The 19,110-nt window shown below is 43.0% G+C and overlaps 1 protein-coding gene across 1 annotated transcript in view; it reads left to right on the forward strand.

Moving 5' to 3' along the window:
- Positions 1–9: 9 nt before the first annotated feature.
- The window catches only part of SORCS1 (sortilin-related VPS10 domain containing receptor 1), a 456,202-nt gene continuing 437,101 nt past the window's right edge, over positions 10–19,110 (forward strand). Inside the window, exon 1 of the mRNA XM_004680456.2 lies at positions 10–462. Coding sequence (XP_004680513.1) covers positions 433–462 — 30 coding nt within the window. The 5' untranslated portion in view covers positions 10–432. The remainder of the gene's footprint in view (positions 463–19,110) is intronic.

A 19,110-nucleotide genomic window follows, 5' to 3' on the forward strand; every position in this document is an offset into this window, starting at 1 on the left:
GCGGGCGGCTCGTGTAGCCCCCGCCTGCGCCGCAGCTTGACCCCGGGCTGGGTCCCGAACCCCGGGGGCTTTGCTCAGCAGGGGCCGCGAGGCCGGCCGCCTGCCACGCCCCTGCCCTTCCTGGGGCGCCCCCTGTTCGCCGTGGCCCCCGGAGACCGAGCGCTGTCCCTGGAGCGGGCCCGGGGCACCGGGGCGGCTGGGGCGGCTTCTGCACGCTCTGGCCGGAGGAGACGCAGTGGAGCGGATGAGGAGAGCGCGGAGAGGGGCGAGGGTGCAAGTCGAAGCCCCCGGGGAGTGCTGAGGGACGGAGGGCAGCAGAAGCCTGGGACTCTGGAACGGGACCCGGACAAAGCCACTCGCTTCCGGCTGGAGGAGCTGAGACTGACCAGCACCACGTTCGCGCTGACAGGCGACTCATCACACAACCAAGCCATGGTTCACTGGTCTGGCCACAACAGCAGCGTGAGTAGAACAGGACTGAGGGCAAAGGGGTGAAAGATGGACAGGGTCAGAGTCCGCTATGTGATCCGACCGAGGATGTGGAGAAAGGGTTTTCTGGATTTGAAAAGATGCCGCAAACTAAAGTCTTCCCAGCACTCCTCCCTTAGGAGTTAATGTGACCGACCAGGAGACCAGTGCCCCTAACACCACCAGAGTCCTCCCCAGACCTTAAATAGGGCTGCAGACAGAGCAAGGGAATCCCTACTTCCACGCATCTTTGGTCGCTTTGGTGTGGTGTGAGGCTGAAGACCAGGCAAACTGGGGGGTTAAAGTCTTTGCAATGCAGAGGCGAAGGGGTTAACTATCCAGGCAGGCTGTCATTCCCCCTGGTGTCTTTCGCTTTCCTTGGGAGACTTACAGATAAGCTCAAGTAAGATCGACTTTACTTGTGGGCTCTTAATTTTATTTTTATGTAGAGCTCCTAACCCCTTCTTCCCCACAAGAAAGGAGAGGTGCACTGATAGTAAGGTGCCCTTAATGTATTCTCCTTTTCTGGGAAGCTTGTAGATGCAAGTTTCAGGACAGGAACTCTCTCTCGAGTGTTCTAACAGCCCCCCTCAGTGTGTTAAGAGAGCTGGGGCTTTCCAGCCTGTGAATGAGTGGTTGTTCTCCGGAGTAACCAGTCCCAGGAAGAGGAGATATATCCCAGTGACAACAACTCCCTATTCTCTCTCTCCCATTGCCAGACCCCTCCAGTGAAGAGCACAAATACCCACTTAGCCCTCACTTTCGGAGGGAGGTTGGGGCTTTCTGGGGTGCAGGAGGCTGACATTGGACCGAGGGGGAGGGGGCAAGTTCATGGCTTTGGCCATAGCTGGGAATGTTTCAGATTTTTGGAAAAACCTGAATGTGTGGAATGGGAGTTAGTTATTCCAGTTTCAACAGCACCTGGAAACTTGAATGAACAGACAGAGTAAAGAACCAGCTTTGATGGGGGTGATTTCCCCAGCTTGCTGTTAGGTAGACAAAAAGATTTTTTTTTTTTTGTTAAAAAAAAAAAAAAAAAAAAGCAAGGATGGGTATGGGTAGAATGAAACAAATATCCAAGTTGCATCTTCCCTGGGTTAGAGTGTTCCGTTGTTTGTGGTATGCACAGTGTATACAGCTCAGTAGCTTTCCGTGTTTTCTCCGTGATGTAATTGCTAGAAACCTTCCCAGGGAAGCACCAGTCTAGAGATTTGTTCTTATTGTCAGCTTTTTAATGAAAGTTGTGAACATTTTAATGTAATAGTCTGTCATTATGGATTTCTTGTGTATGTGGTTATAAAATGGCAAACTAGTAAGGTAAATTATGATAAATGATCTTTTGTACTGGTTGTCTGTCTTGAGAGAATTAGCAGGATTTTCCCTACAGTTTAGCCTTCATGCCCAAAGCTATGGTTTTATGTGGTTCTCAGGAGTGCTTTAATCAAATAATACTTGAAACCATCGTTTTTGGGTTTTTTTTTTTTTTTTTGGTTTTTCATTCAAATTCCGCAGACCGCTGGACTCATGCCTCGTCTTTATTATAGCTTTTGTATCATAACCCCAAACTTAACCTCTCCCAACTCTCCCAATTTGAATTTGAATCTTAATATCAGTCAACGACCTTACACACTGATATAAGTGAGTCACTCAAAGGTTCTGACTTTAAGGGGAGATTTTAAACACGTAAGATGTGTTAGAACTTGTTGTATCAAGGCATAAGACTTTGGACTTAAAATATTTTTGACTTTTAATGTTATTCAGGCTGTAAAATAGCACTCACCCATAAGACCTCTACTTTAGTTCATCTCTTGGAAAGAGCAAGAAAACGAGAGTACATCTTTGGCAAATTTAAAACTCAATTTAAGAAATGGCGCCAAGCACTGCCAGCCTTTTTTTTTTTTTTTTTTTTTAATGGTAGCTATAAGCTCAGTAGGGCTTATTCGGGTCAGGACTTGGTGATCTACAGGGAAGTCTGAGATAATGTAGGGAATAATCCAGGTGTTCCATGTCCAAGGTTTGAGCACTAAATCATGTTAACTAATGAGGCTTCTAAACCCCAAGTCACATATTCTGTTGCTATAAGGCCACCTGCCCCCTGTCCCCATTTCTAAACCTTATATATGATTTTTAAGTGTTTTTGGTGTATGTATGTAATGATGATAGAGGAAGAAAACCAGTCTGTACCTAGGTCCTCCAAACAGAACTGGCACGGATTCATATGAGAGACGCAGTTTAAAATACTGTAAAAGCAGAAACTTTTCAGGGCAACTTGGTGACATAAGAAGCGGGATAGTGACCAGAGTTCTAGTTCTGCTGATTTGTGGTTTAATCTTGGCTCTGAGCTTAAAACTCCTTGTCTCTGGAGTGTGGGCAGTGCCTGCTGGATTCATTCGAGAGACTCTCGTGCCAGGACGCTTATAAGAAAGCATGAAGTACCTACACCTGTTTGGAGCTCGCACCTCTTCACTTCCCCCAGAATGAGAAACCCAGTACCCTAAACCCAAAGACAGGATGCGTGCCTCTGCTTGTGTTCACATTTACATGCTTTCCCCTCCACGGCCCAAGCCACTCAGTGCAATCCTCTGAACCTGTCTCACCTTCATCTAAAAGCTTTTGCTAAGTAGGACTTCTGATTACAATAACACCTGCATTAAAGGTGTAAATGTATGATAATTACAGGCTGCCTGTCAGACTTGTGAGGGATTCTGGATGGTTCTCTCACCTCCTTCCCTTCTCCTTCCTGCCCCCTCCACTGCTGGGCTTGTACAGTTGTGTAGACACGAGTGTGGTGCCTCCTCCGTGGATGTGATATGATTCCTCCCTACTGCAGTCTAGCTTGATGGAAACTGTTGCTAGAGTTGGTGGAACACCTGGGGGATCTTTTGGCATGAAAGGTGCTGGGTATGAATCATTTGTCATGAGCTTGGTGTCTTAAGCAAGAACATATTGTTCCAACCCTACTCATCTGAGACATGCTGTGCCCTGATCTAAATTTATATAGCAGTCCTTAGTTTGTTAAACTATATATTTACCCACATATGCATGTGTGGTAGAACATGGGTTTATTCTTTACTTCCAAGGAATTTCAGAGTGCTACACTCATTCATCCTTACAAAATCTTTGTTAGGTAACAGGTAGGTGGCAACTGTTAATATCTCTTTTTCAAATCTGTATGCGGGAGTCAATTTGAATATTTCAGTTACCACCTTGTCCCTTTGTCGCTAGAAAGTGTGATATTTAAGATTTAACAGAGGCTTTTACTTGACATTCTGTTGCCGTTATGATATTTTTAATATTGCATTTATCATAATGTATGATGATCTGCTTGCTTTTTCCTGTATTTCCTTTAGATGTTCTGGGTCGTGACATTCACCATCCAACCTTAGTGAAAAAACTGAGTCCCAATTTTTTGCTAAAATGTTGTAGTAGATCTTATTGTTGCTATTACACAGATGAGGAGACTGAGACTCCCGAAGTCTGCATGGCTTGTCAAGAAGATGCGGAAGTTTAGTGGCAAAGCAGGGACCTTAACTCAAGGATCTCCAACTCCCAAACTGCACAGAATGGTATATCATAGGCCTGGAAAACTCGAGTCTTTTGGAATCTGTATTTTAAATAAGTCTATCTAGGTTGGGTTTCATATTGTCGTGGAGAAGCGCAATCTTAGCTGGAAACATCACCTCCCTATGGAAAAGCAGGAACTTTACCTTGTGCCTGTCGCATCACAACCTTAGTGTTAAGTAGTTATTCCGTTGTCTCTGTCCACCCACTTCTTCATGATTCTCAGACATGAAATCTGCACCTGGTGACTCACTGAGCACACACATCTCATGTTCTTCAGGAATGGGGTGCCATTCTAAGTTAATTGCTTATTTGATTTTTATAGAGAAGTTGAATATGAACAGCTTGATTTGGTATACATTTTGACATAGGTGTTTATTTTTGTGAGTAAATTTGTGAAATATTTTTGTTTTCTCTAGCACAGCTACCTAATTCTTTCTCTGCTCTGTGTTCTGTGCTATTAACAGATGTTAATGCGGTATGACATGCAAGGCAGTGGTTTAGAAACAGATAGGTTTGAGTTTGAATGTTAGTGCTATTGCTTACAAACATATTATCTTGAACAAGACACAAATTCTTTGGACTTCGATTTTCTCTGCTATGGTAAGGGGGTGGTAGGTCTTCTTGAGCCATTTCTGGAGATTTGACAACATGTATACCAGTAGATGATATGTAATCAGTGCTCAGTAAGTGCTGCTTCTTATTTTAGTTGAAGAAATAATTCTGTCTTGGGAACTAAGGATCCTGGAATATAGTTCTGATAGTACACAAAAAATTAGGTCTGTAATTGTAACTTGTTAAAATTTTATGGTCTTAATTTCATACACTGTAAAATGACACTAATGCTAAAACACCATCGAATCCCTTATAGGGTGAGATTATTTTAATAGTTTGCTCAATCTGTCGGTATTGTGCACCTGCTATATTTAAGTAAAGGATAGCAATGGTGTGGTGTTGGGGGGTCCAAAAATGACACAAAGCTGTAAACTTGAGTCCATAAGTGAACAAACCTTTAATTTCAGATTCCTCCTTTTTTTTTTTTTCATGACTCGTATGCAAGTTCCAGAAGACTATTCATTTAAATGTGGATTTGCAGCTAGACATCATTTATTAAGTTCATTGTAGCATGCCTTTTTTTTTTTTTTTTAAAGATTTATTTATTTGTTCATACAGAACTGGGGTACAGGCCAGAGATGTGGAGGGTGAGAGGATTCACCAGAGACAGAGCGGGGAGCAGAACAGGCAGATCGATGAAGTACACTGCTGAGGGGAGCAGCGGGAGGGTCAGGAGAGGTCTGCCGTGTCATGTGGTCACCAAGAACTTGGTGGCAGGCGGGATCGAACTCATGTGGAAGTGGCTTTAGTTTTTCAGTGCTGCGCTTTAACCTGCTGCACCACCAGGGAGGGCCCGTAGCATGTCTTTATGTTAAGGAATTGCCATCTTTGGATCAAAAAAACAAGCTCAATGTGAAGTTGGAAAGTAAACCTTCCAATATATTGAATGGACTTTTTTAGAGTCAAATGACATGAGTGTTGGCTCTAAACACCATATCTACATCCTTTTAAAGAGGAACCCCAGAAAGTCACAGACTGACAAGGCAGTACCATGCTAAGAATATTACACAAGTCATCCCATTCACTTTAAATTCTACAAGCATTTATTGACACCTAACAGATACTGATTATAGCTGGAGGTGTCTGTGGAGCAAAGGTGAAAAGACGTAATATCTGCCTTCAGAGGACTTTGTTTCTTTTATGCAAACCATCCTCTGAAGAGATAGCAGAAGATAATGGTCCCTCCAGGGCAAAGATGCTTCTGGGGGCCATGGAGGGGTGGCCATATTTTGGATGGGGCATCTTCAGGGCAGGACAGTAGTAGACATGTAGAGAAACTGTTATGAGATGGAGATTATTACAAAGATATTTGCAGCTGAATGGCTGCTGTGAGTGAATGTGGGGAAAAGCAAAGCAAAAGTGACTCTGTGCATTCGGGAACGAACCCTTGTCGAATGTCATCTATGCTTAGCTGAAGTTTTAACCCGAGAACTCTTTTACAAATAAGATTTAAGCCAAAAAATATACATCCTTCTTCTAGTATGTTTGGGTCTCTTCCGAAACCAAAAAGTAATAGGAACTTGTACAGTCACTTAAAGGCTTGTCTGCCTTTATTTGCACATTAAATCTTAGCTGGAGTCATCACTGTTTCATTTATACCTTGACATGTTCCACACAGCTTTCACAAAAGGGCTTTCTTCTGTTGAAGTTCTTGGTCAGCAATATCACTGGCCAGGCTGCCTGGAGGGTAAACAATCAATACCATTCTCTGCCAGCTTCTGTTGAGTCACCAAACACATGTAAAATATTTGTAAATATTTGCCCTCTCTTTGCATGTGTCTCAATTACCATTCTCTATCTCTGGCTAGAAAGTGCGGAGAATGCTTCTGTGTTTCATATGGGAAACTAGCCAACAGTATCCCTGCCCTGGCCACAGAGGGCTACAGAGGAGACTGATCCTTGTGAGGTGGAGCGAGGCTCTGTGGAAGGGTGATGGCCACTTTGCTCAGGGAGGATGCGTGGGATACTCCAGTGGCTGGCAAGAATAAAGGAGGAGTCTTACTGTGCACAGTTCCTAAGGAAAGAACCAAGCGTGACCTAAATGTAGGAGGAAAGAAAAAAGGACACAGATGCCCACTAGTAAGTCCCACATGAAATTTTAGACACGTATAAGATATTGCCAACACTCCTGAATGCTCTTTCAATTGTCCTCACCCCATTTTCCTTTGCAAAATGCTCTGTTCTCACTGATTGGAATTCAGCTACCTTCACCCTAGTTTTGTTACTACCAATGTCCTCTATAGGAAAGATAGGTGCCATCTGCATTTCTCATATAGGGAAACCAAGGCATTGCTATTAAGCAGGTCAGTTAGTGAAAGAAAAGGTCAAAGATGTTTTGCTCGCTGGAGTGGGTTGGCTGGTTTGACCAAGTGCAGGCTTTGCACAGGTGTGAGATAGCATGTGCTGCTACCCACCCAAAGCCTGTGTGCCTACACCCACTGAATTTTTGTGGAAGAGGTGTCGATGCTGGAGGTATAACTCCTGAAGTCTAGACTCAGCTACCTACATTATATCCTAGGATTCAGAGCAAATGAAGTCATCAGTACCATGCTCTTGGCATTGTTTAAACCTTTACAAAGAGCGATGGTGGGACTTTTTGCAAGTAAAGACTCCTGTAATAATCTATCCACCATTATGTGCCCCACCATTGCAAGACTCCAGAAATGAGATTACTTGGGACAGGGCCAATCATAGCATGGCATCTCATGCAGGGGTAATCTAGTTTAATATATTATTAATGGAGGTAGCTATCAAGGGAATCGGGAATGTGAACGTTTGGCAGCAACAGTAGTGAGACCGAAGGTGAACCTATGGAAGGTAGATGTCATCCTTATTCTAAAGCCACAGATGTCAAGACTTGAGAACTTGCTCAAGGTCCTAAGCAAGGAGGTCATAACAATGGAATTTGATTTTTCCCTTTCTGCTACCATCACCGTTTTTATTTGACACTGCAGCCCCTTTGTATGGGTTTATTTCTGGGTTCTTTAGAAAGAAGGCCACTTGTCAATAAGAGGGGTGGTGGAGGGACTGCTGGCATGTGTGTGACCCATCTCAGGATTCTGCCTGTCATGTTGCCCGGATTCCAGGTGACTGACCTGGTGCACTTTACTTGGTAGAAAACTGCTCCTGACAGTCCTCACCTCCATCTGTCCATCCTGTGAATGAAGAACCTGTGGTTGTTAATTTCTGTTGTCTTGTAATCCTGGGAGCCTGTGTGTGCTGCTTGGTTTCTCCCTACTGGATAAAGACTCTAGAGTGACAGCATGGACAGTTTGTAGGCTTTTACAAGAAAGTGCTAGCAAGAATCATGCTATCAGAGAACCAACTGATCATTCTGTGCTTTGGAGGCCAGTGGATTGATTCTGCTAGTCATCTTTTCTCATTGGAGGAGCAGGGTCTGTTGAGGCATGAAGGCATGGACATACAGCCTTCTGCTCCAAGGCTGGGGGCGATGCGCTAAAAGTAGAAGTATTCCCCTTGTCTCAGCAGTTCCCACCACATACTCTTGATCAAAATCATGAAAGGGGACAAAGGACTGCTTTGGCTTGGCTGAAGCCCATCTGTGGCCCTATTTACCATGACGTACATTTTGCTGAATTGACAGGAATTCTTAGCTGGGAAGCCATGGTCTTTCCCTCCGTGTAGAACACTGAGTTTGTCCTTGTGACATCTGCTTTTGCATCAGTCCATGGAGCTAAGAGTCTTTATATGTTACAAATTCCCTAGGAGATTGTTTGGAGTAGTATAGTTTGATAGTTATTTCTCTAAATACTGTGAGTAGTAAAACTGGGGGTCCTTGCACCTCTTCCCTGTGTGCACAGTCTTATGTCACCATGCTTAGTATTTCTCCATGGAGAAGTGGAACCCACAGATTTGACCAGCTTCTCAAAGTTGACCCAATGGTGATGATTTGCTGGAAGGGTCTGTTGGATGAGAGATGATTACATGAAGCAGCATGGAGATCCTCAGGCAAAGGGAAATTATATACATCATGCACTCACACACATTTTTGACAGATGGTCACATTTCTACCACTGGAATATATATAGATTTTTATCTATCCTGGCTGTCCAAATGACAATGGACAAAGTGTCTAAGTGTCTGAAGAGCACATTATTTTAAATAAGGTGAAATGTTTCATGATCAATTTGAATTCTCATTTGAAGCTTTCCTCATCTGTAAAATGGAAACAACACTACTATACTTTTTATATTGTTTCTTGATATTTGAAGGAGACAACAGTTATAAGAATGCTTAAAGTGGCATCTGTCATACAGTAGGCAACGTTTGGAACCTGTTACCCATAAGTCTTAGTTTTTATTATCATCATTATTTTGTTAGTGTTAATGTAAGAATTAATAAATCTTAGTAAAAGAGATTGGTAAAATGTTGCTCATGCTCTTCCTTCAGTTTCTGGATTTATGTTCTTTCATTCATGTTGTATTTTCTTATAATTAGACCAGGGCTATATCTGCCTTTCCTTGGCATCCCTGTCCTACATCTTTTACCTGCTTTAACATCTTTTACCTGTTTTCACATAAACTTGTGATAGTATTTTGGACACAATTTCCAGTGTGTCTGCAAGCGCTATGTGTCCTACAGTGTGACTATCCTGACACTGTTTTCCCAGAGATCGTGCAGGCTCTGTAGGCTGAGGTCTCAGCCTGGGAAGACTACTACTCACAGGCCCAACTTGTCACAGATGCTTCTAGATTGGAGGATCTAGTGAACCTTCCTTGGTGTTGCTTGATTTGATAGAGCAACTCACAAAATTTGGAGAAATGTTACTCACTATCTTACTGGTTTATTGTAATAAGATACAGCTTAGGAACAGCCAGATGGAAGAGACGCGTAGTGCCAGGTAGGGAAAGAGTACAAAGCTTTCATGTCCTCTCCATGTGCCATTAGTTCCAGCTTTCCAGGGGACCATTAGTCCAGATGTTCTGGAACCTTATCTTTTTAGTTATTTTACAGAGCCATTGTTACGAACACATGACTGATTAAATCACCACCCATTGACAATCTTCTCAGTCTCCATCCCTTCTGCCACCCTTAGAAGTTCAGGGGTAAGACTGAAAAGTCCAGTGGCCTGATGTCTTGGTTGATTCTCTAGGCGACCAGTCAACCAGTCTCTATTAAGTGGAGTCCAAAACTTACCTCATTAACATAACAGAAGAGTTATACCACTCTCATTACAGAAAAAATTAAGGTTTTTAGGAGTTCTGTGTAACCCATTCAGCTAATTGGATCATTCCTATTTTATTTGCTATATTAGTGGGGAAAACTGACTTTCATATAAAACAAACAACCCATTGCCCAGGAGTGTCATAGAATAGTCAGCCATCAAAAGATTGATCATGTAAGTATAAATATAAATATATTTATAGTCGGGAAACTTTCCACAAAATATTAGAGAGGGAAAAGCAGATTAAATAATAGTATAAACATATGCCCTTAAAGTCAGGGTTGTTTTGATTTTTATCTATATAGTTCCCCATGTAGATGCTACACCCCTAGAAATATACATGGACACAGTTGGGACTCAATATTTAAAAAAAAAATACATACTATAAAATTTTATTTTCATTAAAAAATCCAAGAAGGGTGTAAGTCAAAATGTTTGCCTATGGTTATGATAGATGTGGCATTGTAAGGGCTGTTTTTGTGCATAGTTTGGCTGTTGTTGTTCTTTCTCGGGAAACATGCATTGCTTGGGTTATTTTTAAAAGTTATTTGAAAAATGAACAAAACAAGAAAGAGCGAAGTGTGTTTGTGAACTTGGCCTCATTAGAACTGAATTCCAGGCAACAGCACTACACAAAGCGCCCACATTCAAGTTGTCAGATTCGCCTGCAGCCAGTGCTGTGGAGCTGTGGAGAGCGCTGTCAGGGCCTGTGGTGCTGGCAAAGCTGCAGGATCACTCAGTGTTTCTCTTCCGGGTATGGCAGCAGGGGCTACCAGGCCTTGTCTTCATCATCCCTTTGGTGGATGAGAGACTCAGAGAAATGTGGACTCATTTCACCAACCTCAATACACCTCCAGCATCTGGTATCCCAAAGTCCCAAAAAAAGAACAACCTCGTGATTTAAGGCTCAGGCCCTGTCTGGAATGGTTTCCAGCTCTATTGCACACATATGTGATGGCTGCAAGCATCCCTGGGTATCGCTACACGTTCACAGCAACTTTCGTACTGAGGTTCGTTTAAGTTCCCACTTTTGAATGTGAAATATTAGGTCATTTTGTGAGTTCACAGTAAGGATGTTTGTGCATTATGAGAGCTGAGTGGAAGCAGATCCTCAAAGCAGAAGAGAATAAAAGAAACTGAGAGAAAGAGACAGAGAGGCAATGGAAACAGAGAGATGGGGGTGGTGGGAGAGATAGAGAGAGAAATGATAACATGAAAGGTAGTGAGAGGGATAGAGAACAAGATACTTCAGAGATGAGTTTAGAAATGAGGAATCTGGTCCTCCCTGGTGGTGCAGTGGGCTAAAGAGCAGCACTATGAAGCTAGCAGCCACAGCTATATCACCACGAGTTCCATCCCTGGCCAGGGAGGTCACCCCTCAGCAGTGTACTTCACCAGTCTGCCTGTTCTGCTCCCCAATCTGTCTCTGGTGTATTCTCCACCACCCCTGCACCTCTGGCCTGTATCCCAGTTGTGTATGCATAAATAAATAAATCTTAAGAAAAATAGACATGAAAAAGAAAATGAGAGAGAAAAAAATACATAGAAAAAGGCAGATAGACAAAGGCAGAGACCTGGAGACATTGAGTGAGTCACAGAAAGAGGGGAAACTATGAAAACAAAAGAGAAGTGTCTGCAAGTGGAGAGAACGTCTACCAAAGCTTCAAGTTGCAGAGTAGAGCAGCTTCCTGGCCTGTTCCCTCCTGCTGTACGGGACAGTGTTCTCTGGTCTTTGGCTCTGGGGTCTTTGCACCCAACCAGAGCACCTTGTCAGTGGTGGCTGCCAGTCTGCATGAAACTACTTGAGAGTTATGTGTTGGGTGGCTGGGTGTGGGATCAAAGGGAACAGGTAGCATTTAGGCATTTTTAAGAACCTCCTATGAGCAATTTCCTTTGGGAAATAGGACTGATGTCCTGGGATTGAGGAAAGGCCCTTTTAGCCTTTTTTATATACTACTCTATGCTGTTTTGAATTTTTAACATGAGCATGCATTTTTTTAATAATACAAATCTAAACCATGTTTTTAAGTGGCTGTTGTGTCAGCACAGTGCTGAGCACTGAGAATACAAAGATGAATAAGACCTGATCTTTACCCTTGAGGGTGCATATTCTGGTGGAAATGGACAGCCACATAAACAGATAAATTGCAATTTAGTGTGATAAGTGCATAATAGCTGTAATAGAGTTTTGTGCAAAGTGCTTTGGGAGCAAAGATGAGTGTGGGACAAGTAATTTTGTCTGAGAGTGGGAGGCAAGGTTTCAAAGGGAAGTGACATTTAAGCTGGGTCTTTATACAATATTAGGAATTTTGCAGATGGAACAGCCTGGGCGGGAGAAAAGGTCACTCCTGCCCATTTTAAACTCCCTAAATCTCGGGTCTTAGGTTCATTTTAGGTTGTTAGCTCAGTCAACAAGTTGTAACTAGGATAATACTGGCTTTCTTCAGCATCTCATTGCTGAAGATATTTGCAACCAAGGCTCACAATGTGTCTAAGTATCAGATTAGACTCCCTAATTCAAAATGTCCTATTAAGCACTTGGACTCCGGTTTGCCAAAGGAATCTGATTTTCCAAAGGGATAAATTGTCCCCCTTAATCTTTATAACCCACATGACTCACACCCCATGCATATGCATGTACACAGATGCACAAAACAATTTTAAAGTATTGCTCTTTTTCCTCTTCACAGTAGAATTGAATTAACTAAACAATGATGGGGATTTCTCCTTGGTTATTCTCTGTGCTTCTACTTTTGAAGAGCTAAAAGTGGGTGTTTATGTCATTTTCTTGAGTATATATCCTAAATCAATATGGGGAACTGGGTGTATTAGGAGAGCTAGATGGACACTTAAAATTGTAGTATGATTATTCTAAGCGGTGAGAGTGTGCAATAAAGGATTCCATGGCAGGTAGAGACAATTAGTCATGCCTTCCAAGTAGAAGGTAGGACATACAACTATTAATAATGGAAAAAATCTCAAAGAACAAATGTAGCTTTCCATTGGTTGACTCTTTTTCCTCTTCCTTGTTTACTTTCTAGAGAATAGAGAACAGACGTGGGTAGCAAGTAAAAAAGAAATGGCAGGAGATGGAGACTGAGTCCTCAAAACTGCTGGTCAACTCACGAGTGGTTGCAAAGACAGGCCGCGCTTTGAGCTGCAACCTCTTCCATGCACTCTCAACAGAGTGTGGTTTGGGCTAATGTTTAAGGTCTGGGGCTGTCTTTGAGATCTTGTGACTGAGCCCTTTTTGCTCAGCTGTCAGTGTTACTATCGTGCTGAGGACTTCTCCAGTACTTCCAAAGGGAGAAACTTGATTCTTAGGAGACAGTCTTCTCTTCTGCGCCAAGCACCTCTCCTGTGCCCCTTTCTAAGCCTTCTGGTTTGGACTTCAGGATGGTGAGCTCCTTGTGGACAAGGCACTGTTTCATTCATTTTTCTTTTCTGTTTTTTTTTTAATATTTATTTATTTATGCATATAGGAACTGGGGTACAGGCCAGAGGTGCAGTTTGAGGAGAGGATTCACCAGAGACTAAGTGGAGAGCAGAAGAGATGGATCTACTGAAATACACTGCTCAGGGGAGCAGCAGGCGAGTCAGGAGATGTTAGCTCCTGGCCTGGGGATAGAACTCATGCTGTAGTGGCTGGTAATAGCTTCATAGTGCTGAGACTTAACCCCTTGCCCACCAGAGAGGCCCCCTCATTCATTTTTCTATACCAGGATTTGGCACATAGGAGAGACTTAAACACTAAAGCATATGGGTAATTTTATTGACCTTAATTGACAGGGAAGGTAAATGGTCAGCATTGAGACACCATAGTGATGAAGATGCATGTTTCATGAAATATAAGATATCTTAAAAAAATCTCCTAAATTTAGCCATAGCCAACAAATAAATAATGAATGAATGAATGAATGAATGAATGAATGAATGAATGAATAAGTGGATGGACTATCAAGATTCAAACTGTATTGAAATTCTAGTTTCTTGGTAGCAGGCAGGGCAGGGGATGCCTCTAGCCTGGTGATCTGGCTGCCAGATGAGCACAGGGCTGGTGGGGACTGGCATTACCTCAGGCTCCAGGGAGAAAATAGCTGCATGATTTTCATTTAAAAAGGTGGATTGGGAACCAGCCTCATGATACAGAAGTCTCAGCAGGGCCAGACTATTTGAGAAACAATGAGTACATACCGCATTGTGAGAGATAAAATTGCATGTGTGACAGTGGATGGATTGAGAGCCCCATGGCACTGGGAAAGAATTATGGGTTAAACTTAGATATTCTTTCAGGCTTGAGAGTTAGTTGCTGGGTTCCCCAGGTAGGTTTGTGCATCATAGGATTTCAATTAAAGGAGACTAAAGACTGGCATTTATTGAAGACTTAGGAGATAGTGAATGCAATAAGAGCCAGCACATATAGATGTCTACAATGTACCTGCAATACAGATCAGTAAAATACAGGAAGCTGGCAGTGTCATTATTTCCATTTTAGAAATAAGGAGCTGAAAAATGCGAAGTTAAGTAACTCACTCAAGGTCACAGGGATAACAAAAGGTAGAATTGGGATTTAAAACCAGACAATTGTGGTCTGAACAGCTCAGTTCTTAGCTGTTATATTCTACTGCATGTAGAGCACTAAAATATTTTATCTTCAAGTAGCCTTAAGTTGTTCATGTCTTCAACGATTATGTATGGAGTGTATAACCATGTTAGATACTAGGGTTTTACTCACCATGAAAACCCTCCATGAGCACAAGCTTGGGGCTTTATCTCCAACTCTGTAGGATTTGAGAGGTTGTGACTCAGGAGTCCTTTTGAAAACTTTGCAGACCCACAGTCTTACTCATGCTATATACTCATGCTATATTTTTCATTGAAAAATGTGGAAGGGGAAGGTTTTTCTTTTTCTTTAATGAGATGAAATATTGTTCTGGAAAAGGTAGAATGTGTATATCATTGCATATATGACTCCAGAAATATGTATTTGGAGAGATACAAATATTCCTGGGTCTCTGTAGAAAATGAGTATTTCTATATGTGAAGTATATACACATATACACACATTTTCTGCTTCCTGCTCTCTCTCATCTGTCTTCTATTTGTCTGCCTATCTGTCCGTCAGTCTGTTGGTCTGTCTGTCTGTTGGTCTGTATGCATACATACATACATACATACATATGTGTACACACACATGTAGCTGGATAATCTAATTCAGTGGCTCTGTTTTCAAAATTTGAGACACATTCTATTACATAAGGATGTAATTAAACTGTAGGGTTCTATGAAAAACAAAAATGATTGTCCCAGTGGTGTGATAAGCATCTTATGTGTAGGTAAAACAATGATAAGATTATTTAAAATATGTAAATTATTTAAAATTCAGGGCTACAGCATTGAATTAAAAATAGTGCTAAAGTGACAGACATTTCTCAAAGAATTTGGGGTCCTCGCTTCTGTCCCTTGGAAAAGGAATCCTTACTGTACTTTTTTAAATCCAGACCAGGAACTGTTTCAGCTGGCTTTCGCTATAAGCAGATTTGCAGTATTCCACCCTAACAGCTAAGCTGCCTTAACTCAATCAGAACAAATTTGAAGCCTGACCTTGATTTAATGTTAAAACTACCCTATAGCCAACTTGTTTGTGTTTTTAATGGGTTTTCATATTTTTAGGCCTGCTGAAATTTTATTTATGCTAAATTGCTTGCAGAATCATGAGTTTATAATTAAGACCTATTCTCTTTCTTTGCTAAAACATTTGGTGCATGCTGGTTAATTTTCCTGCACAGTGATTTAATGTTGGATAGAGTTTTTTAAGATGCAATATTTGGACTGCAATTGCGACAGAAAATCAGGATAATAAATGGGTTTTGCATCTCTTAGACAAGACCATTTGTGCCCCTCTAGGATGACTGGCAAAATGTTTTCTTCCCAGAAGTTTCTGGTTTCTGGCCTTGCTCCAGTCTCCTCATTTTCTTCCTTAGGTGATTCACTTCAGCAACTTTCACTTCACTATTCCTGGTACTTCAAATAACTTGTATCATCAGGAAATGCCTAATGTGTTCACCCCAGATTTTCCTGCCAAGCAACCCGCTTTATTCATTGCTTACCCTTGTTTCGACACCACCTACCACCCACATTGGTATTTATCACATTGTTTGCTGATGGATATGAGCGGGAAATCTCAGTGCTCTGACACCTCCCCCTTACCCACGGGAAGACAGAGATTAGCTCCACCTTGCAGAAGACGGAGTAGATGCAATACCACCCTGCACGCTGATGGTTTAATTTTTAAAAAGAGGCTGTACAGAAACTGGCATATTGATAGAATCATTCTGCTTTGTTCCTTTGCAAGAGGTGGTGTGGATATTTGTCACACATGTATTCTTGTAAACCTGTACAAAATGCAGGCAAGTAATGGAATACAAAATGCCTCTCTCTCTTCTCTCTGATGCCATCATTTCTCAGAAATCGTGACCACTTCTATACAGGTTAAAATAAAACTGGTGCTCAGGAAGAAAGGAATGACAGACTTCAGCAGGTGGAGCTGTTCCCTTCGAGACGGTGCTGAACCCGGCTGCTGGGTTGGGCTTCAGCCTCTGGCTGCTGAGTGTCACTAAGGCAAGGTCATGGGCCCTTATTGTTTGGTAGAGACAAGCTAGCTGTCTGATTATGATCATGCTTTGTTTTGAAATCAGGCATTATTCCTCAGTAGTATGTCCTTTGCTCTGATGAGAAGGGGTCCTAAGTGCCTAGCCTTATCGCTGACCACTCACACTCAGCAGACTGACCCCTGATCCATACAGAAGTATTAGGAGGAGGGAGAGGAGAGTACTTGGCAAAGTGGACTGGGTGCCCCCATGGAATTGTATCATTTTTACTAAATATGTGCTTAATTTTCTCGTAGGACTGAGAAACAAGCAATACTCTTCCCCTGAAGTGGCTCACAGTCTGAGGAAGCACAGGGAGTGGGAGTCTGGGGGTGGGGGGATGACATGCAGTTAAAGTACAGTTTGCTAAGTGCAGTACACAGGCATTTACAAAGGTGAATGGGGCTGAAGGGAGTGATGATATCAGCAGGTGATATCACCTTTCAACAGTAGTTGATATTCTTGAAATATGTAAATATTTCATGGAAGTGTTTCAGAAGTGACAAAAGCATGTTCCAGATGGGCAGATTGCACATGTGTCAACTCAGAGGCGATGGAGGGACTCACTCACCACAGGAAGGGAGAGCACAGGGTGGGAGGTGGGGCAGGGGGATGCGGCTGAGGGCAAACTGGCATGCTGCCATGCAGAGCTTTGTACGCCAGGCTGAAGTGTTTGGGCCTCACTCTGAAGGCACCAGGCACTGACATGACCAGCATTTCAGTTTGGAAGAAAAAAAGAGTGGCCACAGTGACTCAGGCAGATGAGGTATTGGAGCAAAAGTGGCTAGTTCGAAGCTACCTGTAGAATCCGTCATTTGGGATTCATCTGAGTGACCAAGCTTGGCTGCCAACGGTACTTTGTGATTTTCCGACATACACTTTCAGAAAACACTGCAGAGGACACACTTTTGTGGGTCTGCCATAAAGTGTGCGTAAACCGCAGGAATATCTTTGTTATACTCCCCAGGCTTTGCCTTAGGGAACGTGACTTACATCAGCTGAGCAATGCCTGGACCTAACTGGAGGTAGGCTTGTCATAGGGCCCGGGAGCTGGTGTAGACTCCAACCACTGTGCACATATCCAGAGTTACTCTGGTTCTCTGGGTCCATTTCCTCCATTCCAAAGTGAAAATGTCAGACTGGACCACAGCAAAGGTCTTCTCCATTTGCCAAGCCTGTAAATGTGATCCTACATGGGAGGCCGTGATGAGCAGGATTTGAAATGATACTGAAGAAGAGCTGGGAGCACCCTCCCTGGCGGCACAACAGGTTAAAGCACAGCACTGTGAAGCTAGCTGCAGCCGCTGCAGCTCAAGTTCGATCCCAACCATGGGGCTGACCCATAGGGCACAGCAGACCTCTGCTGTCTCGCCCGCTGCTCGCCTCAGCAGTGTACTTTGTCAGTCTGCCTGCTCTGCTCCCCACTTTGTCTCTGGTGGATTCTCTCACTACCACTGAGCCTCTGGCCTGTACCCCAGCTCTATAGGCATAAATAAATAAATCTAAAAAAAAAAAAAAAAAAAAAAAACTGTGAGGAAAGGCACAGGTGAAGTGGGGTTTTTGGTTGAAGTACTAGTCATTAAGGCCTTCATATGAGTAGAGAATGCTGATTTGAAGCATGTTCAATACAGACCACTCTACCCTGTAAATATAGGTTACAGGTAAATCTGCCAAGCATGGAGGTGCTGTTTAATAAATATTCTAATGTTCAGCAGCTTTCAGGAACAGATGCTATCTATTCTCCTTCAGCCATCATGACCAATACAGTGCCTTTCTCACTCGAGTTCTTGAAAAATCTCAGTTAATGAAGCTGACTTGAAATATCTTCTTCTGACCATACTTGACCATTTTTGCAAGAACAGTACTCCGGTTTCCGCTGCCTCTTGCAGTTTGGAATCCCTGTGCCACAGAACCTAGTTCCCACCACAAGCCCCAGTGGACTGCATAAAAATCAATGCCTGGTGGGAACTTGCTTAGACGCCTTATCTCAGAGGCTCATGTTTACGCTCCTCCCTCTCCCAAGCCTCTGCTGCATTGGACACCCTGAGAGGAGATTGGTTGCTGGAGGCCACACATAAAAGGGCTAATCCAGGATCTGTTTTCTCAGAACAAAATGAAAAAGCTTTGGAAGACAAAAGTCATTGAATTGCTTGGGGTGAATACAACCAGATCCCCCCCCCCTTTTTTTTCCTCCTCCACCAGATATTTTCAGTCCCTAGAATGAAGGAGCTTTCACTGTTCTCAGTCATCCCCATTCCCCATAGTGTTGGGAGTCAGGGGGGAGAATGGGAGTGCTTTAGAGGAAGGTGAGCACTGCAGTTTTTGATTGTGCTGTGTCCAGGGACATCCAGGATGGTGCTAAGACAGAAGATGACAGTGCTGTCTCAGCACAGTTCCCTCCGTGCAGGACGTGCCTCTGGGGCTGTGCTGGAGGCAGCACCTGTGTTCAGCACGCAGCCAGGCATCTGGGAGTTGTGATCAAAGAGGAAAACCCCTCTTTGCTACAGCTAGCCTTTAAAATAGACCCAATTAAGGCCTTAACAAGGAGCCCAGGGGATTCCTGGGCCCATGCCTGTCACCACTCCACACTACCTAGGACTTCTGCATGTGCACAGACAAGACACAGTAATA

The sequence above is a fragment of the Condylura cristata genome, unplaced genomic scaffold (genome assembly GCF_000260355.1).
Source record: "Condylura cristata isolate star-nosed mole 26May11 unplaced genomic scaffold, ConCri1.0 scaffold00011, whole genome shotgun sequence".
In the NCBI taxonomy this organism is placed as follows: domain Eukaryota; kingdom Metazoa; phylum Chordata; class Mammalia; order Eulipotyphla; family Talpidae; genus Condylura; species Condylura cristata.